At 52.9% G+C, this 22,652-nt stretch overlaps 2 protein-coding genes across 7 annotated transcripts in view; one reads left to right on the plus strand and one right to left on the minus strand.

The window, feature by feature from the left end:
* The first annotated feature begins 613 nt into the window (after positions 1–613).
* On the plus strand, positions 614–9,467 carry MTHFD2 (methylenetetrahydrofolate dehydrogenase (NADP+ dependent) 2, methenyltetrahydrofolate cyclohydrolase). Its single transcript, XM_074928518.1, has 8 exons — positions 614–736; positions 3,290–3,474; positions 4,340–4,462; positions 4,929–5,081; positions 5,173–5,280; positions 5,650–5,742; positions 7,797–7,922; positions 8,588–9,467. The coding sequence occupies exons 1-8, from the start codon at positions 651–653 to the stop codon at positions 8,725–8,727; spliced, it is 1,014 nt and encodes a 337-aa protein (XP_074784619.1). The 5' UTR covers positions 614–650; the 3' UTR covers positions 8,728–9,467.
* Positions 9,284–22,652, minus strand: part of SLC4A5 (solute carrier family 4 member 5) — a 28,346-nt gene continuing 14,977 nt past the window's right edge. For 4 of the 6 annotated variants that reach the window (XM_074928512.1, XM_074928513.1, XM_074928517.1 and 1 more), the window contains 15 exons: positions 22,310–22,453; positions 21,979–22,153; positions 21,523–21,656; positions 21,136–21,407; positions 18,450–18,511; positions 17,755–17,955; positions 16,927–17,040; positions 16,448–16,609; positions 15,616–15,794; positions 15,438–15,510; positions 15,197–15,265; positions 14,766–14,939; positions 14,324–14,485; positions 12,906–12,973; positions 9,284–12,367 (listed from right to left, as the gene is read on the minus strand). In XM_074928512.1, the coding sequence (XP_074784613.1) occupies positions 12,202–12,367; positions 12,906–12,973; positions 14,324–14,485; positions 14,766–14,939; positions 15,197–15,265; positions 15,438–15,510; positions 15,616–15,794; positions 16,448–16,609; positions 16,927–17,040; positions 17,755–17,955; positions 18,450–18,511; positions 21,136–21,407; positions 21,523–21,656; positions 21,979–22,153; positions 22,310–22,453 (2,155 nt within the window). In that variant the 3' untranslated portion in view covers positions 9,284–12,201. The remainder of the gene's footprint in view (positions 12,368–12,905; positions 12,974–14,323; positions 14,486–14,765; positions 14,940–15,196; positions 15,266–15,437; positions 15,511–15,615; positions 15,795–16,447; positions 16,610–16,926; positions 17,041–17,754; positions 17,956–18,449; positions 18,512–21,135; positions 21,408–21,522; positions 21,657–21,978; positions 22,154–22,309; positions 22,454–22,652) is intronic. The other 2 variants (XM_074928514.1, XM_074928516.1) reach the window with 2 other exon arrangements.

Below are 22,652 nucleotides of genomic sequence, written 5' to 3' on the forward strand. Positions count from 1 at the left end.
ATGTACCCAAACCCAGCTGCAAGCCTAGATGCATCTCATCCCATTCCCACATGTAAACCGAGCTCTGATCCCAAACCCAGCCCTAACCCCAGCCCCATATTTAGTCCCAACTCCAATCCCAGCTCTAACCCCAACCAGAGCCCTATTCTCCCTCTCAGCTTTAATCCCACCCTAACCCCAACCCAAATCGCAGCCCTAAACCTGACCCCAGCCCTAACCGCGACCCCAAGCCCAGCCCTAGGCCCAGCCCGAGCCCCGCCCCCGGCCCCGCCCCGAGGCTTATGCAACCCGCAGCCCCTCTTGCAGCCCCTCTCGCCCCCCCGGGCCCAGCCAATGAGCGCCGCCGTGCCCAATTAGGGTGGAGAAGCCCCGCCCACCTCCACCAATCACACCCCCTTTCTCCGAGCGCCCCGCCCACCCCCTCCCCAGCGCCTTTCTCCCTCTCCTCCAATCGCAGCCGGGGAGCGCCCTCTCCATCCCGCCCCCTCCCGCTCGCCGCCATTCAAAACTCCTCTCCGCGCCGATTGGCTGCCGCCGGCCGCGAGGCGGGACGGGGCCGGACCCTCCGCGCACTATAAGGCGGCGGGCGGCGCGCAGGGCACGCGCCGTCACCTCCCGCCGCCCGGGTCCTGCCGCCGCCGCCCGCCGCCATGGCAACCGCGCTCTGCCCGCTCCGCGCCCTCGGCCGCGCCGCGCTGCGGCCCCGCGGCCGCCGCCTCCACCTCAGCGCGCCCAGGTACGGCCCGGCCCGGCCGGCGGGGTGGGGTTGTGTAGTGTAGGTGTGGGGGGAGTGGGGCCCACCCACCTCCTCCGCCCCATCGCAGGGTGGGCTGAGGCGGGTGGGGGGGTCAGGCCCGGTCACCCCCTCACACCCCGGGCCGGGCTGCAGGCCCGGCTCGCCGCTGCCGGTACCGGAATGAATGAGGCGGGCCCCCAGCGGCCGCCCCGGGCGGTGCAGGCTGATGAAATCCCGCTCCCGCCTTGCATGGTGAGTGCTGGGCTCCCCCCGCTCCCCGAGCAGGGGGGCACCGGGCCTACCGGGTTCTCTCCGCACCCCCAGGGGCACCTCTCTGGGACCAGGCCTAGGCTGACCCCGGGTTTAAGCGGTGTGAGAGGGACCAGAGACCCCCGAGCATCCCCCCCTGCGGCTTAGGTCGCGCACCAAGTGCCTTTCTCCTTCTATTTCTACACCCCCCCCCCGTGGATTTTGCTCTGATGCACCGAAACAGCCTTGAGGGAGCTGCTGCTTCTCGGGTGCTTTGGTTTCACTGCTGTTCCCTGCTCTAAGCAGGGCTCTGAGCTCTTAGTCTTCCCTGCAGCTCACGGTGGGGCTGCCTGTGGCTGTCCTCATCCTTTGGGAGCCCAGGCTGGGCACCCCAGCCTCAGGTTTATGTAAGGAGAAGATCTGGGTAGGTATGAGGTGTCTCTCATTTAGTGAATTCTTTAGCTTGCCAGGTACTTGTAATAATTCCTATTTAGGTGTACAGTAGTTTAGTACAGGTTTAGCTCTGAAGCTAAAACAAAAATTAGAGAGCCTGTGGGATGAGCTGGTCAGGGATGGGTTTTTACTTGTTATTGTTAAATAGGTTTGACTGGGATGCTTGCTGTTAGGGATGAAGTAACATTTAATTCCTAGTAAATGGGGAAAACTACATATTTGAGCAGGGCAGGGATTGAGAAAGCACAAAGGATCCTCTGCACCTCTAATAAGTATTTAGACAAAAGGATTGCTTACCTGGGATGGTACCTCGTGGCTGTCCTGTGCAGGTGTGGGTCTGGAGCAGCTCTCGTGGTGGTTTTCCCCAGTGGCAGCTGTCCCAGAGCTCCAGGATCAGGATTGTACCTAGAGAAGGTCAGAAAACAGTGGTGTTGGACTTAATGTGGGATCCTGGTAGGAGAAAGTTTGTATGCCAGGCAGCTGATGGATTTTTTTGAGGAGAAACTGCAGCAATTCAGCTTGTTGCTCTGGGATGGGGTGGTGCAGGAAGGGTTGGGAATGGTGCCTGGTGTTTCCTGTGGGTCAGTTGTCTCCTGGAGTCCTGTAGCAAGTCGAGTAGCTTGTGGGGTTGTGACACATTATTGCTTGGTGATCGCTTCAGAAATGGGCTGGTCCTTGCAATTTGGGAAGGCACCAGAAATGACAGTAATGCTGTGGGGAGCGACTTTGCTCCAGCTCAGAGGTTGGAACAACTGGGACCTTACTAGGTGCTTGTCATGAGGCCTTGCAGCAAGGCAGGACTTAAAGGCTGTAGTGAAGCCTAGAAGTGAAGCCTGTGAAAGTGGATCCTCTCACAAAGGGATTAGTGAATGAGAATGATGTTCAAATGGGCGTTATAGTGATAACCTGAAGAAAAAACCCAAGTGTGAGCACTGTGGGCAGGCTGTTGAGTGGGGGCTGGCAGCCGTGGCCTCCCAGCCAGCTGTAGGTTGAGCCATCCGTGTACTGCAGGGTGTCCAGTTGCCTGGAATGTATTTGGCAGTGACTGGATATTCCCGTTACCAATTTAGACCAGAAATGCATGTGAGGAGCTGCTTAAGTGATTCAAATGGGCAAATGTCCCTCCTACTCCAGCTAGATGCCAGAGTCTGTCAGGGGGTGAAACCACCTACCCCCACCCCATTAACTGCCTGAAGACACGACCGAGCGGTGGCAGCAATTACTTGAGCAGGGCATGACGTTGTCTTGAGCAAGGTGTGTGCTGTGCTAGATGGGCTCATGGTCTCAACAAGGAATTTGTGGGGGACAAGGATCCCTGGGAGCAGCACCCGATCCAGAAGCCCGGCACACTGCCTCCCATGTCCAGCGAGCCAGAATTACTCAATGGACCTCTAGTGGTGGAAGTTCTGCTTAAGTGGAGGGAGTTCTGCTTTGTGTAAGTCCTTTGTAAGTGAAGCTGTCGTGCCTTCGTGAGGAATGGGGCACTGGCTTTCTAAAAAGAGAACTAATAGTATCTTGGCTTCAAACGTGCGCCAGGTGAATGACCCGTGTGGACGCTCGGCCTTGCAGGGAACGGTGCCTTGGTTTTCTCAGGCTGCACAAATAAGTTGGTCCCTCTGGCAGTCTTGTTTGCCGATCCCAGCTTTGGGCAGCAAAGCTGTTAAATTAAGACTGAAATACGCTGCTTCACATGATTTGGCATAAAGGTGCAATAGGCCTGTACAGAGCTCGAGTAAAAGCCTTTTCTGCCCTGACTTGAGGTTGGCATCTGATTTTCCCAGTCTGTGTCGCGCAGAGCTTGGATTTGATGGTCCTAACGATGCTGACTGCTTCAGTAACTCTTTGTTGCAGAAATGATGCAGTTGTGATTTCTGGAAGGAAGCTGGCCCGGCAGATCAGACAGGAAGCCCGTCACGAGGTTGAGCAGTGGGTAGCGGCTGGAAACAAGAGACCTCATCTCAGCGTTGTTCTTGTCGGTGAAAATCCAGCGAGTCACTCCTACGTACTGAACAAAACCAAAGCGGCCGCTGATGTCGGTATGTCTTCTGGAAAAAAAAAAGCTGATAAAGTGACTTATCTCACTTTATGTGGAGTCCTCTACGCAGGAGGCTGGGGGAAGCTTTCTGGTGTGTGTCTGCCTGGCAGCTTTTCCCCTCAGCTGCATGGCACATGGTCCACATCTGCCTCAGGGTTTGCTGTGACTCTTTTGGCTGCCTTCATTGTTGTCCTGGGATGTAGTTAATAAACAGTTCATGTGTGTATTGTGCCATTTGAATCCTCTGGAGCAGCATCAAGCTCTGTGGTTTGGATTTTCAGCCTTCCTAGGGCCATATGAAGCTCAGACAGGGCTCTGATTTGCCACCTTTCCTCAACTGCCTGAGATGCAGGCTGTGTTCACCAGCCTTGCCACCCTCTGGCTCCTTCCAATCTTGCAAGCTGAGGTCCTGCTTGGTGTTCAGCCAAGGAGGCTTCTGGAGAAAATGTGCTGAAAGGGGTTGGGGCAATAAATGATTTGGTTTTCCCTTGGGTTCTGTGCTACCAAAGACTTTGGAGCTGAGATTTTTAGGCTGATGGCCCCCTCTTTGTCAAGAGGGACCACGGGACATGCAGGTGCACTTTCATTGTAGCACACTGAGGTTTCTCCAAGCCCTCCCTGCACTCAGAGGGTCTCAGATATCAACTAGTCTTTCCCAGGTCATTAGACTGACACTAATGGTCCTTAACTTGCAAAACTTGTGAGAGTCTCAGCCTGGGAGGTGCTCACTGTTACACAAACACTGGGTGCCTATCAGATTTGGCAGAGCTATGGAACAGGGCAGCTTAAATCTGCACAGATGAAGAAAGTTGCTCTCCCACTTGTGCACACCTGGCTCTAATGTGGGGCTTTTGATGGTCATGCAGGAATCAGCAGTGAAACCATCCTCAGGCCAGCTTCGATTACAGAAGAGGAGCTGCTGGATTTGATCAGCAAACTCAATAATGATGCCAATGTGGATGGCCTGTTGGTACAGCTTCCTTTACCCGGTGAGTACCTGGTTTTCCATCTGTTTCTTTTACATAAATATTTTAAGGGCTTGTATGTGCCGGGAGGAGCAGTGCAGGGGCTATCCTGTGACATGAGAGGTGATGCAGCTTGAAGTTGTTGCAGCTACTCCATCATGCAGCTGCCTCTGAGTTAAGTGGCCGGGGGGGGTGTCTCAGAATCTATTCTTGTGTAGGGAGTATCAACTTCCAGGGCCAGAAGCTTGAACATGGTTGTGACACTGAGGCTGCCTAAAAATACCCTCTCTGCATTAGTGACACTGCAGTCCCAAAGTGGTTTCAGTCCCCTCCTGCTGGGAGCTCTTAGCCTTGAGCTTGCTGGAAGGCTTGTCACTTCAAGCTTCCAAACTCTTGAAGGGGCTGGTGCAGCAGGTCAGGGCTTTGACTGCAGAGAAGTAGGGTTTTTTTAGGCTGATCGCTGAGGTTAAAGCTTTTTGTTCTCTTCTAGAACATATTGATGAGCGCAAGATTTGCAACGCTGTGACTCCAGACAAAGATGTGGACGGCTTTCATGTGATAAATGTGGGGCGCATGTGCCTTGACCAGTACTCCATGCTGCCAGCTACCCCCTGGGGGGTGTGGGAGATCATTAAGAGAACTGGTAAGCTGATGCTGCTGGAGTATTTTGCTTCTGTCTGGCATAACTCCAGCTGGTGTGTATGTGTTTTAAGACTCCACCTTGTGCTCTGCAGGCATCCCAACACTGGGGAAGAACGTGGTGGTGGCTGGCAGGTCGAAGAACGTGGGCATGCCCATAGCCATGCTGCTGCACACGGACGGCAGGCACGAGCGCCCAGGAGGTAGGAGCTCCCTGGCCTTGGAGCCTGGGTGCCAGGCAGCTGTGGGAGGAAACCCTCTGCCTGTCACACTGGCTTCTTTCAGCTCCTAAACCCGTCCTGGGAGCGCTGCAGGGACTCTGTGAGCCAGGCTGAGGAATTAACTCTGCACATCGTCAGTCTTGTAACACTTTTGGAGCTGTGTTCAGCATGTCCTTGTCCTCCCCCATAGCAGCTCCCTCTCTCTGGCTCTGTAGCCTGTTCCCTGGGGTTTGTCATCAGGCTCTGATGTTCCCAGTAAATACATGGGTGGTCTTGAAGGGGAAGGTTTAGAGAAGTGGCTGGGTTTTGGTAGTATGTGAATTAAAAAGCTCCATGTAACTACACTTGCAGGTGATGCCACAGTCACAATATCCCACCGCTACACTCCCAAGGAGCAGCTGAAGCAACACACAATCCGTGCTGATATTGTGGTAGCAGCAGCAGGTAAGCTGTGACTCTTAATAGCACGGACAAGGCATGTGGAGGGTGCTGCACCATGGCTCTCTGGGGGTTTCTGGTGGGAATCCTTGCAGGAGACAATCCTGTCAGTGTGGAATGTCCTGGGGCCTCCCTGCCTGGCAGTGTGGGGGAGTCTGGTGCTCTCAGGGCTGTCTGTGGGCGAGGGGCTGTTTGAGCCAGGCAGTTTATCCTGTGATTAAGTTTAGGAGCCACATACTTGGATCTTACTGGCAGAGCTGTTTGTAGTTCTGCCTTTGAAATGTAAAATAACATCTGGCAGGAGGGCTTTGGTATGCCAGAGAGCACCTGCTCAGAGCAAGAGAACAGCTACAGACAGGCTCTGTATCCATGCAGACAGTTCTGCATCTGTGTGGGCAGGAGAGAAAAATACCAAGATGGCATCTGCTACCTAGAGACAGTCAGAATGCTGAGGGACAGCTGCAGTGTCACCTTCAGAGCCCAAGGAATCACTCACAGAATCATCTAGGTTGGAAAAGACCTTGAAGATCATCTAGTCCCACCACCTGATGTGCTCTTCTCCTGGCTGTACCCTTGGCATGGAGCTCATCAACAGAGGAGTTGAGCTGATTTGGGGTGTCTGGGTGTGAGCCTGTGGGGAGGGAGGAGAGAAAATGTGGGTTGGAATGGGGTATGAAGAGACAAGGTGGTAGAAGGATTAGAAGTGGTGATGGTGTTGGTGCAAGAAGTGCTGCTGGCAGATAAGACTTGTGAATCACCAACATGGCCAGCAGACCAGAGGAAGGCTTGCATGAAAGAGTTAAAGAAGGGGAGGGTGGAAGGAGTTCCTCTGCTCAGCTGACAGTATCTGGCAGAACCAGACAAACACACCCCACCCTGAAAGGGTGGCTTTGCCCCAAGCTGCTGCTCCCCACCCCTTCCACACTGGGCTTTTACAGCCCCTGGGTGAAGCCAGTGCCTCTGCCAAGCTGGGTTGTGGTTTTGGACACTGCTCCAGCTTTCTGACTTAGTGCAGGTGCAAAAATGTTGCTGGAGCTGCATGAACAAACACAGCTGCAGATTTCAGATGTGAGCTTTGAGGTCTCAACTTGGAGAGGATGCTTTGGTCCCAGCTGCTTTACCAGACCCCTTTCTGGGGGTGGATTCCAGCTCCTTACACTCTGAGGTTACCAGTACACTCAAATTCCTGATGTAGCTGAACATGAGGAATAGGGCTGGATTGTGTAACTGTGGGTAGATTTGTGTTTTGTAGAACGATAGAATCTGGAAAGCTGCCAGCCAGAGAGGCACCTGGGGGGTTGATTGATAATGAGCCAGCAGTGTGCCCAGGTGGCCAAGAAGGCCAACGGCATCCTGGCTTGTGTCAGCAATAGCATGGCCAGCAGGGACAGGGATCTCACCCCTGTGCTTGGCACTGGTGAGTGGTTTCAGTTCTGGGCCCCTCACCCGAAAAGGCCATTGAATGACTCGAGCGTGGCCAGAGAAGGGCAACGGAGCTGGGGCAGGGTCTGGAGCACAGGTCTGCTGGGGAGCGGCTGGGGGAACTGGGGGGGTTCAGTCTGGAGAAGAGGAGGCTGAGGGGAGACCTCCTGGCCCTCTGCAACTCCCTGCCAGGAGGGGGCAGAGAGGGGGGATGAGTCTCTGGAGCCAAGGCCCCAGCGCCAGGCCCCGAGGGAATGGCCTCAGGCTGCCCAGGGCAGGGTCAGGCTGGCTCTGAGGAAGGATTTCTGTGCAGAAGGGGCTGTTGGGCGTTGGAATGGGCTGCCCAGGGCAGGGGGGAGTCCCCGGGATCCCTGGGGGGGTTGAAGAGTCGGGCTGAGCCAGCGCTGAGGGATCTGGGGGAGTTGGGAACGGTCAGGGTGAGGGTCATGGGCTGGAGGAGCTGCAAGGGCTTTTCCAACCCTGATGATTCTGTGAAAAACACCCTTAAGATCATTGAGTCCAACTGTTTTATGGAGCAGGAAGGCCCAGGTGCATCAAAACATGGTGGGACGATGGGGTGAGGGGAGCAGGGGGGCTGCTGAGCACCACCACGAGCGTGGGGTTCCGTTCTCTTGCAGGCATCCCCAACCTGATCACAGCCGATATGATCAAGGAAGGAGCCGTGGTTATCGACGTGGGGATAACACGGGTGCAGGATCCCGTCACCGCCAAGTCAAGGCTGGTTGGGGATGTGGATTTTGAAGGTAGGGAAAGGCTCTGCATCTGCTTCCTTGAGCATTAAACATTTAAGATGCTGAGAAGGGCAGGAAAAAGTCCTTGTTCCCGCAGAGCAACACTTCTGTTCTGCTCCTTGGAGCATCCAGTGTTGTACCAGCTGCAGCCCGCCTGGAACCTGCCGTGGGAACACTGTGCTGCAAGGCAGCACCTCACCCTGAGCTGAAGCAGTTTAGTTGCTTTGCTTTTAAATAAAAACGTGCAGAACTCTACCTCTGGCTCAGGATTCACCAGCCTTGCTCACTGCTTTGCTGTGGTGACAAGCCCAGGACCCCCGGTGACAGACACTGGAACCTCCCAGGAGAAAGAGGGGGAATGGTCAGTGTTAGAACGTCCCCTCAAGGGTATGTGTGAAGCCCACACCTAGGCTTGGACTTGACATTTCTCTGCTAAAAATCCAGCTATTAGACCTTGATTTTTGCTGTTCTCCCAGCTTTGTGCTTAAAGTCAGCATCAAGGATGGACAGTCCACAATGTCCTCTGTTCTGCCCTTGCAAACGGGGAAAAAGTTACTCTTCCTTCACTTAATCTTGACGGAATCTGAGCAGTGTTAGACTGGCTACAGCTTCCTGCTGGCCAGCCTGGTAAGCATGGGTGCTCTTGCCTTGCTAAGCTCTGCCTTTCCTTCCCACAGGGGTGAAGAAGAAAGCCAGCTACATCACCCCGGTGCCGGGGGGAGTTGGGCCCATGACAGTGGCCATGCTGATGAAGAACACCATCATCGCTGCCAAGAAGCTCTTGAAACCCAAAGAGCGGGAAGCGTTGAGTGCTTAACGTGGGACTCTGAGCACTGAAACCAACATTCCAAACTGACTCCCAAACAGGCCGATAGAAAATGCAATATTTTTATTTATTGTGTGGGAAGTGGAATTTCCTATTCTGAGGTCACAGATATTTATTGGAAGCTGAAGCGTATGCACATTAGTGGTGCTAAGGTGTGAGATCTACTCCTGGCCTAGTTGTGCTAGCGAAGCTGCTTGGTTTAAGCTAGCTCTTCTAGGAAGCTGGCCCTGCCAGAGCCGGGGCCCGGGGGGTGGCGTTGGCAGTCCCGTGGCAGGTAGAGCTGCTCCCCGGTGCACAAGCAGTGGCCTTCATGGTTCCGTTCTCACGAATGCTCAGTCTGCCCAGGCTGCCTGCGTTCGACTCGCGCTGAAGTTGTCTACTCAATGCTGGATGTTTAGTTTGAGTTAAGCTCTTCTGTAGAAGAAATTACTTGAAGAAAAAAAAAAGCCATATGCCTGTTCTCAGCCTGTGTGGGGCCCTGGGCAGTGGCAGATCTGTTGTAACATGTTTTAGTGTGCAGCTAAGCTGTGTTTTTGCTATTTGTGTGGTGAGTTGTTTTTTTAAAAGTCTTTCTTTTTTTTTCTAACCAAAGAACAAATGGGGTGGGGGCTGTTGTTATCTACATTGGGCACACAGGAGGTTTACTGGACTGTATTGTAAAGCGTGCAAGTACTTAGTGAATAATGCAGGCTAACTCTAAATAAAGTATGAGAAGAAAAAAGAAAACAACCCTCCTTGTGTCCTAGAATTATCACTGAGCAAGTTTTTCACTTTTCTGAGAAAAGGAGCAATAGTTATGATAGTTTATGATAGTTTGTGATGTGAACTCCCCTTATTCCCTGCAGAGCTGGCTTTAGCTAAGACACAACTGCTCCACCCATTGGCAACTTGGCTTAGAAGCAGGTCATTTACTTTCATGCCTGAACAAAACCTGTTCAGCTTCCTGACTGTTTTGTAACTACAGGATAAACCCAGTCCTCTTAACGAGTTTGTTTGCAAGGTCTAATTATCTGCTGAACATTAACCTTACCTGAGGTTGTGATGCCTTGGGCAGGATGGAGAAACATAAAACCCAGTGTTGTTTGAGGGCAGGGAGGTGAGTCTTGGCCTCCTTCCTCTTTGTGTAAAAAAAAAAAAAAAAAAAAAAAAAAAGAAAAGCAAAAGGAAAGACTGGTCCCACCTTTCTGGGAGCAGGGAAGGTTTGTTGGGATGCTGAAGGGCTGTGAGTTGGTACTAACCCCACATAGAAGCACTCTCCCCTCCAGGAGAGCCACCTAAAACCACTAAATGCAGGGGAAGGGAAGCTGAAGTTCAAGGCCTCTGCACCAGAAACACACTAAGAGCTGAGACTCATTGAAATGAGGTTTATTGGGTTGTGTCACTGATAAATACAAAATGGCTGAAGTGGTACTGTAATGGAGGTGGCGAATCTGAGATGCTCCACTGTTTTCATATACAAAAAGTATAAACCACATGTGAACCTTGCAAAATGGACAAATTTAGTCAAAACAAGCTGGGTGGTGGAGTGGCTTCAGCTCCGCTCTATGAAACATCTACCAGAGTCTGCAAAGCCTTTCCAGGATGTGGTGTAGCACAGTTGATGTACTGGATAAAGCAAATTAACTTGTTTGATTAAAATCATAAGCCTACCTGTACCACGCTTCAGCTACCACAGAGGAGATTGGTACAAAATGCTATAAAATAGATAACAATGTGTTCAAGTTGAAATAGTTCTTAATGTTAAGGTCAAGCTACATGGCTCTTGCTTAAGTAGTGACAGGAGCAATACTGTGTGTTTATCTCCCTGTGTTTCCCCAGGGGGTGTACCTGAACCAGAAAAAAAATGCTATAAATAGGAAATTGCCTTCAAGTCTTTGTTGGACTTGGCTATTTACAGAGAACTGGGATCTGTCCCACACACTGGTTCAGATCAGCTGCAATATTTAACTGTTCCAGAACCCCCTGTATAAATATCAGGTAGGCTGTTTCTCCTCAGGGAAAGGGCTGGAGCTCTGTGAGGTTTGAAACAGAGAAAAAAATAGACTCCATCTAGCAAAAATTAGTAAAAGAAACGGATTTGAGAGGGTTGTTTCACACTGGTGTTTCTAAACCGCAGCTGGGCTTAGTCCATGGAAGGGAAAAAACCCTTTAAAAGCCTTGTCAGCGCCCTGGCACTGCTGCAAAAAGAGGTGGCGAGAGCTGGGCAGAGCCAAAGCCAGCGCGGCGCCGGCTCCCAACCTGCTCCCTTCCCTTCCCCGAGGACCCAAAGGCAGCGGCGGGTGGGAAGAGCCTTTTGCGGAGCTGAAATGCCAATGGAGACCAAGCGGGAGCTGCTGGATGTGAGCCTGAGAGCACGGGTGGGGACGTGGCGAGGGATGCGCCCGCTCTCCCCTCCCTGCGATGAGCCGCTTCTTGATAAACCACGAATATTCAGGATTGAGGAGCTATTATAAAAAGTGGGTTCAAAGCCCCTTGCGGAGGTGCTGGGCAGGCAGAGGAGGCTCCTCCAGCAAGATAACGGTGCAGGCACATCTCGCTCCTGTCCGGAGGGAGGGAGAGGAGGGAGGGAGAGGCTGTTACCAGCCCCAGGACCAGGGGTGGCCCTGGGAGAGCGGGTGAGGGCACAGGGACGGGCAACCAAAGGGCTTGGCTGCAGCAACCATTCCTGTTTCCTGGCCGAGAGCGTGCGGCGCTGCCTGCGGAAACCATTCCCAATTCCCTCTGGAAACCAAGGCCCCATTCCTGCCTCTGCTCTTCCACCGCAGCCCAGCTGCTGTTGCCCTCAAGCTGCAACAACCTTAAACCTGAGCTGCTTTTCCTTCTTTCCCCGTCCCCTCGCACGCAGCCAGCCCAGGGCGAGCAGAGCCGGGTCCCTCCATGGCCAGTGGGTCCCTCCCGTGTCCCCACCACCACGCCTGGGATGCCGTGCCGTGGGACCTTGCTGTGGGCTTGGACCAGAGTCCTCCTGCCAATACAAAGCCCAATGCACCATCCCCTTCACAAAACAAGACTCCCCGAGAGGCGCGTTGCGGTGTCAGGGATTGGGGAGCGGGGCCGTGTGCCCCCTCTTCCTTTTCAGCCACGCAGACCGCCTCCAACCCCCAAAAATCCCCTCCAAAACATCACCTTCCCACACACACACATCCCGGCTGCTCCCTCAGCCCCAACCACCTTCAACTTCTCCAGCCCAGCAGCGGCTCTGGGGCTAGCAGAGATCAAAATCACCAATTCCACCTTTTCAGCCCCATTTCACCACCAGCGGCGATGCCTTCGCCTGGCAGAAAGGGAGAAAATTCAACAACGCGTTTAAATCATGACACTAAAAATTACCAGAGCAACGGACCCCTGGGGCCACAATCTCCTCCATCTCACATAGAAAAATAAGCCCAATTTGCCTTATATATATATATGAATATATAAATATCTATATATATATATAAATCGCAGAGGAAGTGCTGCATGGGACTATAGCGTGGTCTCACTGCCCATGTCCCGAGGTGGTTTTTCGGTGTCGGTGTCCTCGTAGTCTGACTCCATCTCTATCTTCACCTGGGGCACGGCACAGATGGGGTTTCGGGAGTAGTTAAACGCGGGAGATGATGGGCAAGAAATCTTCAGGTGAAGCGTAATACTGAGGAAGAGGAGGAGGAGAGAGGGAAGTGAGCGTTCAGGCGTGGGTACGTGCATCCCAAACCCATCCCAGCCCCCCCAGCAAAGGGCTCTGGATGATGCTACCACCAGTTACAGCTCATGAAAACATGGAATTTTGTGGTTAATATGGACAATCTGCAGCATTCGCAGCTGCCGGTGGAGAACAACCCCAAGTTTGCAGGATTCAGATGTACCTCCCAAACCTAAAAATTCCTGCGGCTGTTACCCAGCAGCGTTTTTATTGCTCTAAACCCTCCTGTGCTGGGCTCGGGATGCGCCGTCTCATGTGGCCCCGCTCCCAACAACCTGATAGCCGGGGCCAGCGAACGAAAGCACCCAAAAATACAGAGGAATGCTGTGAAAATCTACTCAGATATTTCAGAAAAAACCTGAGGATGATGGCAGCCAGCTCGAGCGAGCGATGCCCAGCCAGGAGCATCGGCTGGTGATATCAAAAATGTCTCCCGTGGAGGGTGCTGGTCCCCTGGGGATGGGGGAGCCCGTCCCGTGCCATTTACCTGCGATCCAGGTCTGAACCATTCGGGGAGGAATCAGAACGTAAAGCTCCAGGTAGAGGACCTCTTTCCTGGGGGGACACGGAGGTGAAACACTTCCCAGGTGAGGAAGAAGCCCCCCCGTAAAGAAACACTCACCCCCCCCAACTCCAAACTGCAGCCAGATCCAGCATCCTCCGGATGGTGGGAGGAGGAAAGCTCCCGGGAAATGCTGATTTTTGGGGTGATTACAGAAATAGAAAGGCCCCACCAGCCCCTGCTAGCAGCAGCTTGAGGACAGAGTCAGTGAATTATCGCATTAAAATTTGCTGGCATCATGATACAACCTGATGCTGAACTCGGACAAACTCACCCAGATTTAGTCTGCTTTTTTTTTTTTTTTTTTTTTTTGGTCATGGCTGGCTTTGCACCAGCTCATGTGTGATGCTTCAGGCAGAAGTTTGAGCCAAATGGAACACATCTGCTCTTTTGCAGCTGGATAATGCCACCACAAGCTCTGCAGCCCCTGCTTTTGGGGCCTCAAAACCTTCCCAAATATATATATATTTTAAAAAATCCCCGTCAGCATTGGCTCGGGGTGGGGGGAGACCCAGGCGGGGGGAGACCCAGGAGAGTCCTGGCTTCCCAGCCACCTGAAATACAAAATAATTAGCAGCACCAAGCCTGCTGCATCCTCTCCAATCTGCTTTAAATACAGCAAATCCTCCTCCCTGCTTTGGCGAGACGGACCCAGGCTGCGTCTCTTAGCGGGGTTAGTGCCCTCGGCGGCCCCATCGCGGGATGGGGGGGTTAGGAAGCGGTAGGAATGCGAGAGAGGCTCCTGAGCTCTTTACTTACGGCTGAGGCAATGGGCCCCCCCATTTCGGGGCTGCGCTGGCAGGGGATCCATGGGGATCGTAATGACTGAGGGAGGTGGGAACTGGGGAAGAAAGTGGGGAAATGCGTTGAAGGCAGCGCCTGGGTGGGCTCCGAGACCACCCGGAGCACCCAAAGGGACCCAAAACTTCCAGAGATGGGTGCACGAGGCAGAGGAGGCTTTGCCTTCCTCTTCTCAGTCCTTCTGCCCGGGGAAGGATCTGCACCAGCGGGTTCCATGGGTTAATGTTGTTTTGCCACTGTAGGATGGGTGCCGTACCCTCAGCCATGGGATTTTGGCTGTTTTCCTTAATGATTTAATTTTTGCCAAGATTTTCCAGCTTTCAGGACACTTTGAACATCCCCTGGAGCCTCTGATCAGCTGCTAAGCATCACTTAAAGCCCCTCAATCAGCCTGTCCTATACATGCAGTGAAACACCTCTGTGAATCAAAGATCTTCATCCCAAATCCACCGACCTGGAGGTTTCGATGGGACCTTTCCCTCCCCAGCCGGTCCAAGATGCCCCCAGTGTCCACAGGAACCCCCCATCCACCCCACACCCACCTCCTCATCGCTGCTGCTGTCTCCTTTGTTGCCTTTTTTCTTCTTTTTCTTGTCATCCTCCTTCTTCTTCTCCTTCTCAGGGATGACGTTGTCAATCCAGGCCAGGTCATGTTGGGAGAAGACAAAATCCAGCAGCCTCCTCACTAGGATCAGGGCTAAAATCTGGGAGGGGAGAGATGCAAGAGCAGGATGTGCATGTGCATCTCAGAATCCCAGAATCATTCAGGTTGGAAAAACCCCTTGGGGTCATCAAGTCCAACCCTCAGCCCGACTCTACAAAGTTCTCCCCTACCCCACATCCCCCCACAGCTCATTTAAACAACCCTTAAATCTCTCATCCTCAGGCCTGGGGACCACCACGGGATCAAATCAAATTTTCCGTAAATCTCAAAAAATCATCTAAACGAGGCTGCAGTAGCAGCCTGGGGGGTGATGGCCTTACCATGACAGGGAAGATGATGGCGGCCACAGTGGATTTGAGGATCCAGAGGATGGCCAAGCAGATGATCTGCACCAGCGTGAAGAGGTGGATGCGACGCAATGGCACGTGCCGGAGGAAGACGTAGTCGGGCTGGTGCTTGGCCGGCATGAGGAAGAGCTTGCAGCGGTCCCAAAACTGCGGTGGGACAAAGGCTGGTGTCAGCTCCACCCCCCAGGCTCCCATGTTGCCCAGATAAACCCTCTTTTAGTCTCCAACATGGGGAATTTGGGGCTTTTTGATGTTTCTCAGAGGGTTTTGGATATCTGCTGTCCCACGCAGCTGGAAATGTTGGATGTGTGCAAACTTTGGGGTCAAAATCCCCCTTTTTGTCCCGGTGTAGGACCCCTTCATGGCCATTACAGAGGAAGAGGAGGAGGAGGAGGAGTGCTTACCTGGATGCCGTTCAGAGACGCGACGCCCATGTACAGAAAGACGCCGTAGAGCACCGGCATGGGGATGTACTGGGGACATGGAAAAAACACGGCGCTTACCCCAAGGAAGGTGGCAGCTCATTCCTGGGCACAGGGACCAACGCTGGGGGCCATGGTGGGGGGCAGAAATCCAGTTTTTTCTTCCCAAGCCCCCAGATATCTGCAGGGAGGGAGTGGGGATGGGGGAACGGGGATGTTTTACCTTCAGGATGGGGGCCAGGAAGACAGAAATCCCCGTCAGCACAAAGACGATGATGCCCGTCACTCTCTGCTCCCTGGAATGGAGAGAGAAGCAGGATGAGGCCACGCTGGCTGGACCTGCTGCTGTTTCTGGATTCCTTCTGGCACCCTGAGGAAGAGCACGGCTGAGCCTTCCTCACCTGACACCCAAGAATTGGGGCTGCTCCCCCGGAGCGCTGGTCTCCGTCTCCATCTTCAAGCTGTCAATGTGGGCGATGGAGATGACGGTGGCCGCCACGTACCAGGGCAACCCCATGAAGGAGCAGATGGCCATGAGGATGCCCACCCAGAAGAGGTCCAGGTGGTAGCCTGCTGCTTTCTGCAACACAGCACCCTGGAGGGTCAGGGGGGGCCACACGGCTCGTGAAGCTCTTCCCACCTTCCCCCCAGAGCCCAGCAAAGTGGGGTTTCCCCTGGGATGCACCCTGCAACACCCCAACTGCACCCTCTGAAGCACCCTGCATCCCTGTGGTGCACTCTGCATCACCCTGATGCACCCCACTTTGTCATGGTGCACCCTGCCTTGCCCTGATGCACCCCACATCACTGCTGTGCGCCCTGCATCACCCCAAATTACCCTGAAGCATCCTGCATCACCCCGATGCACCCCACATCTCCATGCTGCACCCTGCATCACCCCACATCGCCCTGAAGCACCCTGCATCACCCTGATGGACCCCACATTGCCACACTGCACCCTGAAACACCCCACATCACCCCACATCACCCTGCATCACCCCACTGCACCCCGCTACCGACAGCATTGGGTGAATTTAACACCCCGCAGGCTTTGTCACCCCAAAAATACAGCTTGTAAAGGAAAAGGTGAGCCCCTGCTTTGCACCGTGTGCTGAGCCAGGGTGAGCTCCCCGCCGTGCCTTGTAGCAGCAGCCGATCCGCACCCCAAAAGCGGGTGCTCACAGGGATGCAGGCGGTACCAACACGATACTGCACCCTGAGGCCCCGGCTCACCCGCAGCTTGTGCTCCTTCCTGTTGACGATGACAGCCGTGATCTGCTGGTCCATGAAGATGAGGATGGTGACGAGGAGGGCGGGCAGGGCGCTCGCCAGGTAAACCCACCACGGGTTCTTCCCGAAGGGAAACACGAACCACCCTCGGTCCACACGGGTGGGCTGGGGGGGAAGAGAGGGGGTTTGGACACAGTGGCTGAGCCAAAATGGGGGAAAAAACATTTTGGGAAGCCCCACATTACCCCTGAACCCCACCACCTCCGAGCATCAACCTATCCCAGATCCATCCCTGAATCCCACCCCCACGCATTGGTACCCAAGCCATTCCCAGCATCCATATGCCTGCACCCCAAACTTTCCCCAGATGCTCACTGGGGCTCCCCACATCCCCAACACTGACACCCTGGATGGGGGAAGAGAAATTTTTGGCTATGCTTCCAGAAAGGGATTTTATTGCTTGGTTGTTTGGGTTTTTTTACCTTAAAATCAGTAGGCACTTGGAGTTTTGGGGTGTCGAGTCCAAAAAACAAATCCAGCCCCACAAACATTAGTATGGACACAAAGATAGAGAAATCACTAATAAGTTTACGCAGCTGCCGGGAGTGAGAGAAAGAGAAAAAGGGGAAAAAAAAAAACCAAAACAACAAAAACAACAAAAAAGGGAAGGAAATAAAAGTAACAGAATTAGAATATTCCCCCAAGAAAGACAAAGTAGCTTTTAAGAAGGTGCCTGGAGACTGCAGGAGCCACGATTTTCCCCAGAAAACAGTGAGGAGCTAGAAAAAGAGCGTGAGTGGAGAGGTGAGGGGTCCCCCCCCCGGTGCAGCCGAACCTTGATGATAGTGGGGATGTGGAGCTTAGGGGTGTCCAGTCCGAAACAGGCGTCCACGCCACAGAAGAGCAGGATGGAGAAGACATTGGAAAAATCAGCAATGAAAGCCCTGACCTGGAGGCAAGATGGGGAAACGAGGGTGGAAAGGGTAATTAATGGGATGGAGAGGTTGATTAATGGGATGGAGAGGTTCGCTCCCGCTTTGGCATCCTTCCCTGGGGCGTTCCAGCTCTGCTCACCCACGGATAACCTGGGTATAACCCACCAAATGCAGGGTTTTTTTTTCCCCTTTGCATCACAAGGTGATGGGTTATTCAGCGTGCAAGAGCCAAATCAGCGGCCAAAAGCTCAGGGGAAAACGCCCTAAGTGCTACCAACGTCTCCTAGAAAAATAGATTTATTTTCCTGCAGCTCTTTGCTCCCATTTTTCCTATCTTTTGGAAAAGAGGAGGGTAAACCCCGTCGCTTTCCTTACCTTGGTGGGGAAATAGCGGCTGAATTTGAATTTTTTCAGGGTCAAGGTCGTGGAGTAGGTCCCAAAGAAGAGGATGAAGGACATAAGAGCCAGGTCAGGCACAAATTTACAAGATTTCCCCACTAAGTTGCCGCCGTATCTGAGACATTCCTTCTTACTCAGCTGAGTCCAGTCCAGAGCTGTTAGGTTAATAGCATTGTACTGGGGAGAAACACACACATCCCCCCCAAAAAAAGCACAAAATTAGTGTTTTAATTAATTGCAGCGTGCAAAGGGAAGGGTATTTCCTATCCAAAAAAACCAAAATCAGCACTTTATGCAAATGCAGCATGCAAGAAAAGGGGTATTTCCCAGCCAAATGAAGCAAAATCAGCATTTTTAGCAACTGTAGTATACAAGGAAAGCGGTATTTCCTGATCAAAAAAATAAAAATTAGCAGTTTAGGTAATTGCAGTGAGCAAGGAAAGGGGCATTTCCCAGGGCTGCTGCCACTGGGATACCCATAACCACAGAAAAACCCTGGAGCTGCTATTAATTTGGGCAAAATAGTGGGGATTTGGTGCTGCCGAGCCCAACTGTGAACCCAACATTTCCCTCGCTCCGAGCCGGCGCGTGTCACTCCCTGGATGGAGAAGTCCCTTGGATTTGCCCTCCCTTTCCCCAAATTTCCCATTGGGATGAGCAAACCTGCTTACCAGAGAAACGTTAGTGGTGTTTGGTGCCACTGGAGCTGAAGCATTGAACAAGGTCACGTTGGCTGCGGGAAAGGAGTTGGTTATTGAGGTTTTTGGCTAATATTGAGGTTTTGGTATTAAAAGCAGCCAGGCTTCACCTGGAGAGGCTCGGCTCAGCCCGGCCGGCATAAAAGTAAACGCAGGGTTGAGCACATCCTCTGAGAGCCGCGTGGGGATCAACATCCCAAGGGCGGACCGGGATTTGGGGAGAAAACCCCCATTTCTAACCCCACAGCGACTTCTCCCTGATTAATCCCATGTGCCGGCAGAGAACACGGCTTCTCCTTCGGCGGCTTCTCCCTCCGGGGCTGGCAAGTGCTGAGGGGGAGTATTTTTAGGAGCTTCCTAGCACCTAAAATTTTTAGGATCATCCTGGGGAAGCTGCCAGCAGCAGGGTCGAGCATCCCGACACCCGCGCTTTAAAACCACGGGGGTAGAAGACTGAAAAAGCAGCCCGTTACTTTCGGACAGGTGGCACCCAGTCATGCCCAATTTGCTTGTTTAGTTTGCTTTTTCAGGGTTTGTAAAAAATATTTTAGGAGTGTTTTGGTGTCTCACTGCAAAAACCCCTTCCTTTCTAGCCCCTGGCACCTTCTCTTCCAGTGCAAAAAAGCGGCTCCGCTCAGCTCTTCAGGTGACGCAGCTCCATGGCTTCAGGAGCACCCACGTTTTTTATGGGTGCCCCTAAGTGGGGTCTGGGAATGCTCTGTCCCCCCCTTCTTCCCTCTGGTCCATCCTCTTCCTGCGCCAAGCGGGAATTTCAGCTGCCCCAACCTGCTGCCTCCATCCCCGGCGCCGAGGATTAATGAAGGAGAAGCAATTGCTGGGTTAGAAGCAGAGACCCAGGGGCTGCCAAAACTGGGCTCTGGGAAATGACACTGGCAAACCCAGCACTAAAACCATTTTTTTTCTTTTTTCCCCCCTCCATAACTTTTTATTTTTCCAGAAACCGGCCTTATTTGTGATTTCTACAACTTAAAAGTAGCATACCACTGGTGGTATTTTAAGAGAGGACCCCTAAGGGCTCTACCTAAACACTTTTATCAGAGCAGAAAGGAAAGTAAAATACATGGAAAAAAAAAAAGAACAACAAAACCCCCACGGGGGAAGAGTATCCAATATTAAAATAGTTTTAATATTTAGAAGGTGATACTCACTTGAGATTGAAATCAGCCCAAATTGATGTGTGCAGCAGAGACAAATATGGTACAAATCAGTTATAATAATCAAAAATCAGCACTAACTAAAAAAAAAAAAAAGATTTTTTTTAAAAAAAGGATGTAGTGAGGAGTAAACATAATTTCTCAATATCTAGAGGAATGGAAAATCCAATGTGGGCACCGCTGCCAAGGGTGCCCGGGGCAGCGAGGGAGAGGAACTAAAAATATTTTATGGGTTGCAAAGTGGTTTAAGGTTTTTGGGGTGCAAAAGCCTCTTGGCTGCCTGGGGTTTGCTTGGGATGGGGGGTTTGGAAAAGGGGGACACCTCCCTGGAGGCTAAAGGCTTCGCCTTCCTCCTGCGTTAGGCCACGGCGGCGGGTGCTGCCGGGCAGGTGCTGGCACACGCGGGTGGATGGAGGTCACGGTCCCGTTCGGGATATTTCAGCCCCCCCTGGATTGCGTCGGGCATCAGGCTTCGCCTTCCTGCAGGGTAAATTTGGGAGGGTTTTGGTTTGGAAAGGATTACGTCGTCTCCGGCTGCTCCCCACTGCACGCAGGGCTTTCAAAACCCAACGGGATCGGGTAGCTGATAAACAGAAATCGAGGCAAAATACAGAATTAAACCAAATAAGTGCTATTTCCATGGCGGCAGGTAAGATTTCTTCTTGCAACGGCAGATGTGTTGGGAACACGTGGTGTGGCACGTCTTGGATGCTTTCATTTCTGGGGAGAGCTTCACCATCACACCCCTCTGCCTCCTCTGTCTGCAGCTGATAATTCTCAAAACTGTTAGCATTTAGACTTTTTCAGTAAATTTAGCTTGTCTGAGAGCAGGTGGTCACTGCCATTAGCCCAAAGTGAAGATCTCCGCTCCCTTCCATGTGGCCACGGGAACATCCGAGCTGCACAATTCAGACCGGGGATCATCAGGTACGTCTATCCAAGAGCAAAACCAGGGAAGTCATCAAAAGACTGTCTGCTCAGAGCCCGATGGCCTCTCCTTTTTGAAAAGGAGTAAGGAAGAGGAGAAAAACAGTTCCAAGGAGGTTTCCACACCCAACTGGGACATCCCAGAGTGTCCCAGATACTGGAGAGGACAAAACCCCTCTGGTGTATATTTTCTGGACAGCAAGGTTCCATTGGCAGTAGGCTGGAATTAATGATCTAAAATGTCTTTTTTTTTTTTTTTTTTCATATTTCCTTTTTATCCATCCAGTTCTGGCTGCTCCAGGCTGAGGCCCCGGCTCTCCAGCACCATCACCATGTTCTGGCAAGCACCGATGTGTTCATCCACAGGGGACAAGGCTCTACTTTCCCCTTGCCCAAAATCACCCTCAGAGGAGGACGAGGTCTCTCCACTCCACTCTGACCAGGTAGCTGCCTCCTTCCATGTCCTTAGCCAATGATCCAGTGGGACTTATCCACAGCGGGACCCCCCCCACCCTCTTCATCTTCCCCATCTGGCACCGAAAAAGATGTGTACTCACCTGGGTCGGGAGCAACGCACTCGCACTTGTACATGGTCACGTAGTCTGGCTTGAAGTCTGAATTGATGGGATAGTACTTAAAGGCTCCGATCATCTTCTTGATGGCATCGTAGATGAAAATGAAGCTGATGAGGGTGGAGAAGCCTTCCTCTGTGAAGCGAGTGATGTACTTTATAATGAAGCTGGCATCAGTGGCCACCAGGATAAGGCACTGTAGGGCAGAGTGCAAGCCGATCCAGAGGCGAAACTCCATGTAGTCGATGCCGTTGCCTCTGAAAGCGGGGACAAGGTGAGAGCGGCCCTGTGAGAGCAGGCCGTGGGCTGGGGGGCAGCTCCCATCCTGGTATGGAGGGGTCCCGGCTCCCCCTGGTATCGCCCAACACCTACTTGCTGAAGTCGAAGAGCAGCTTCTCAAAGATGAGGATGGGGCCGGTGCTGCTGAGGATGATGAGCGGCTGCCCAGCAAAGAGGCAAAACATGGAGCCTGCCATGGCCGTGCCGAGGAAGCTCTCCATGACACCCTGGCGATGGATCAAACCCACCATTATGGTGATGTCATGCCACATTACATCCCCACGGATACCCCAGATGGAGATGGGAATTAAGGACCTCTGCTTGGACCCGTATAGGATGGTTGGGACCATGTGCCCTTGCTCCTGGCATCACCATTGAGATGGGATTTCCCATCCTGTAGGTACTTCAGGACTGCCAGTCCTGCTAGGCAATGAATTTCCACCCCAGTACAAGGTGGGTAAAACCCATCCCATCCCATCCCATCCCACCCCATCCCACCCCTGCTTGCTGTTCCCAAGCCAAAGTGACCCCTGCCTCCTTGGACTCGACCTGGTAGTTGTCTGTAGCGTCCCCAAGCAAGCCCCCGAACGTGATGGCGTTGGTGATGCAGCCCAGGTAGATGAACAAGATGGCAGAGATGGACTGGATATGGAAACCTTCATAGAAGTCGCTCAGGAACCAGGGCAGCTTCCTCTTTATATCCAAATAGAGGCCACCACAAAACCTGGGGAGACACCACCAAGGACCAGATGCACGTTCCTTCCACCAGGAGACACAGTGCTGCACAAAAGCCAGGACCCAGAAGGATTTCACCCCTCCGTGCCCCAGGAGACCACGGGGTGAGCCGGCAGATGTTGGTGGGTGCTGGGGTGCTGCTCACCTGCCAGTCCACGCAAGCTCTTCCCCGATTTCATGAGTTTCGGGCATGTCCCCATCGTCGCTGCCTCCTCCGCCGCCCCCGGCGCCCGCCCCACCGGCCATGCCGTTCATCTGCCCCACTTCGTTCAGTGAGAAAATGGATTTCCTGTGGGAGAGAGCCACCGTCATCAGCCACAGCACCTGCCCTACCGAGCTGGTCCTGCTGCAGGGACCATGACCAAGGCCATGGGTAGCTTCCTGCCTGCACTAGAGCTTGGGTTTTGGGGTGAATTTGGAAAGACCAAGAGCTGGATTTGCTCAGCCCAGGGAGGTAATGCAGATTTTGCAGAGTGGAAACGGCTCTG

This window comes from Athene noctua, chromosome 28, assembly GCF_965140245.1.
Source record: "Athene noctua chromosome 28, bAthNoc1.hap1.1, whole genome shotgun sequence".
NCBI lineage: Eukaryota > Metazoa > Chordata > Aves > Strigiformes > Strigidae > Athene > Athene noctua.

Coding starts and splice junctions, on each gene's coding strand:
- MTHFD2 (XM_074928518.1), top strand. CDS start 651: ATGGCAACCGCGCTCTGCCCGCTCCGCGCCCTCGGCCGCGCCGCGCTG. Junction 5,281..5,649: donor CAGGCACGAGCGCCCAGGAG/GTAGGAGCTCCC, acceptor CTACACTTGCAG/GTGATGCCACAGTCACAATA. Junction 5,743..7,796: donor TATTGTGGTAGCAGCAGCAG/GTAAGCTGTGAC, acceptor GTTCTCTTGCAG/GCATCCCCAACCTGATCACA.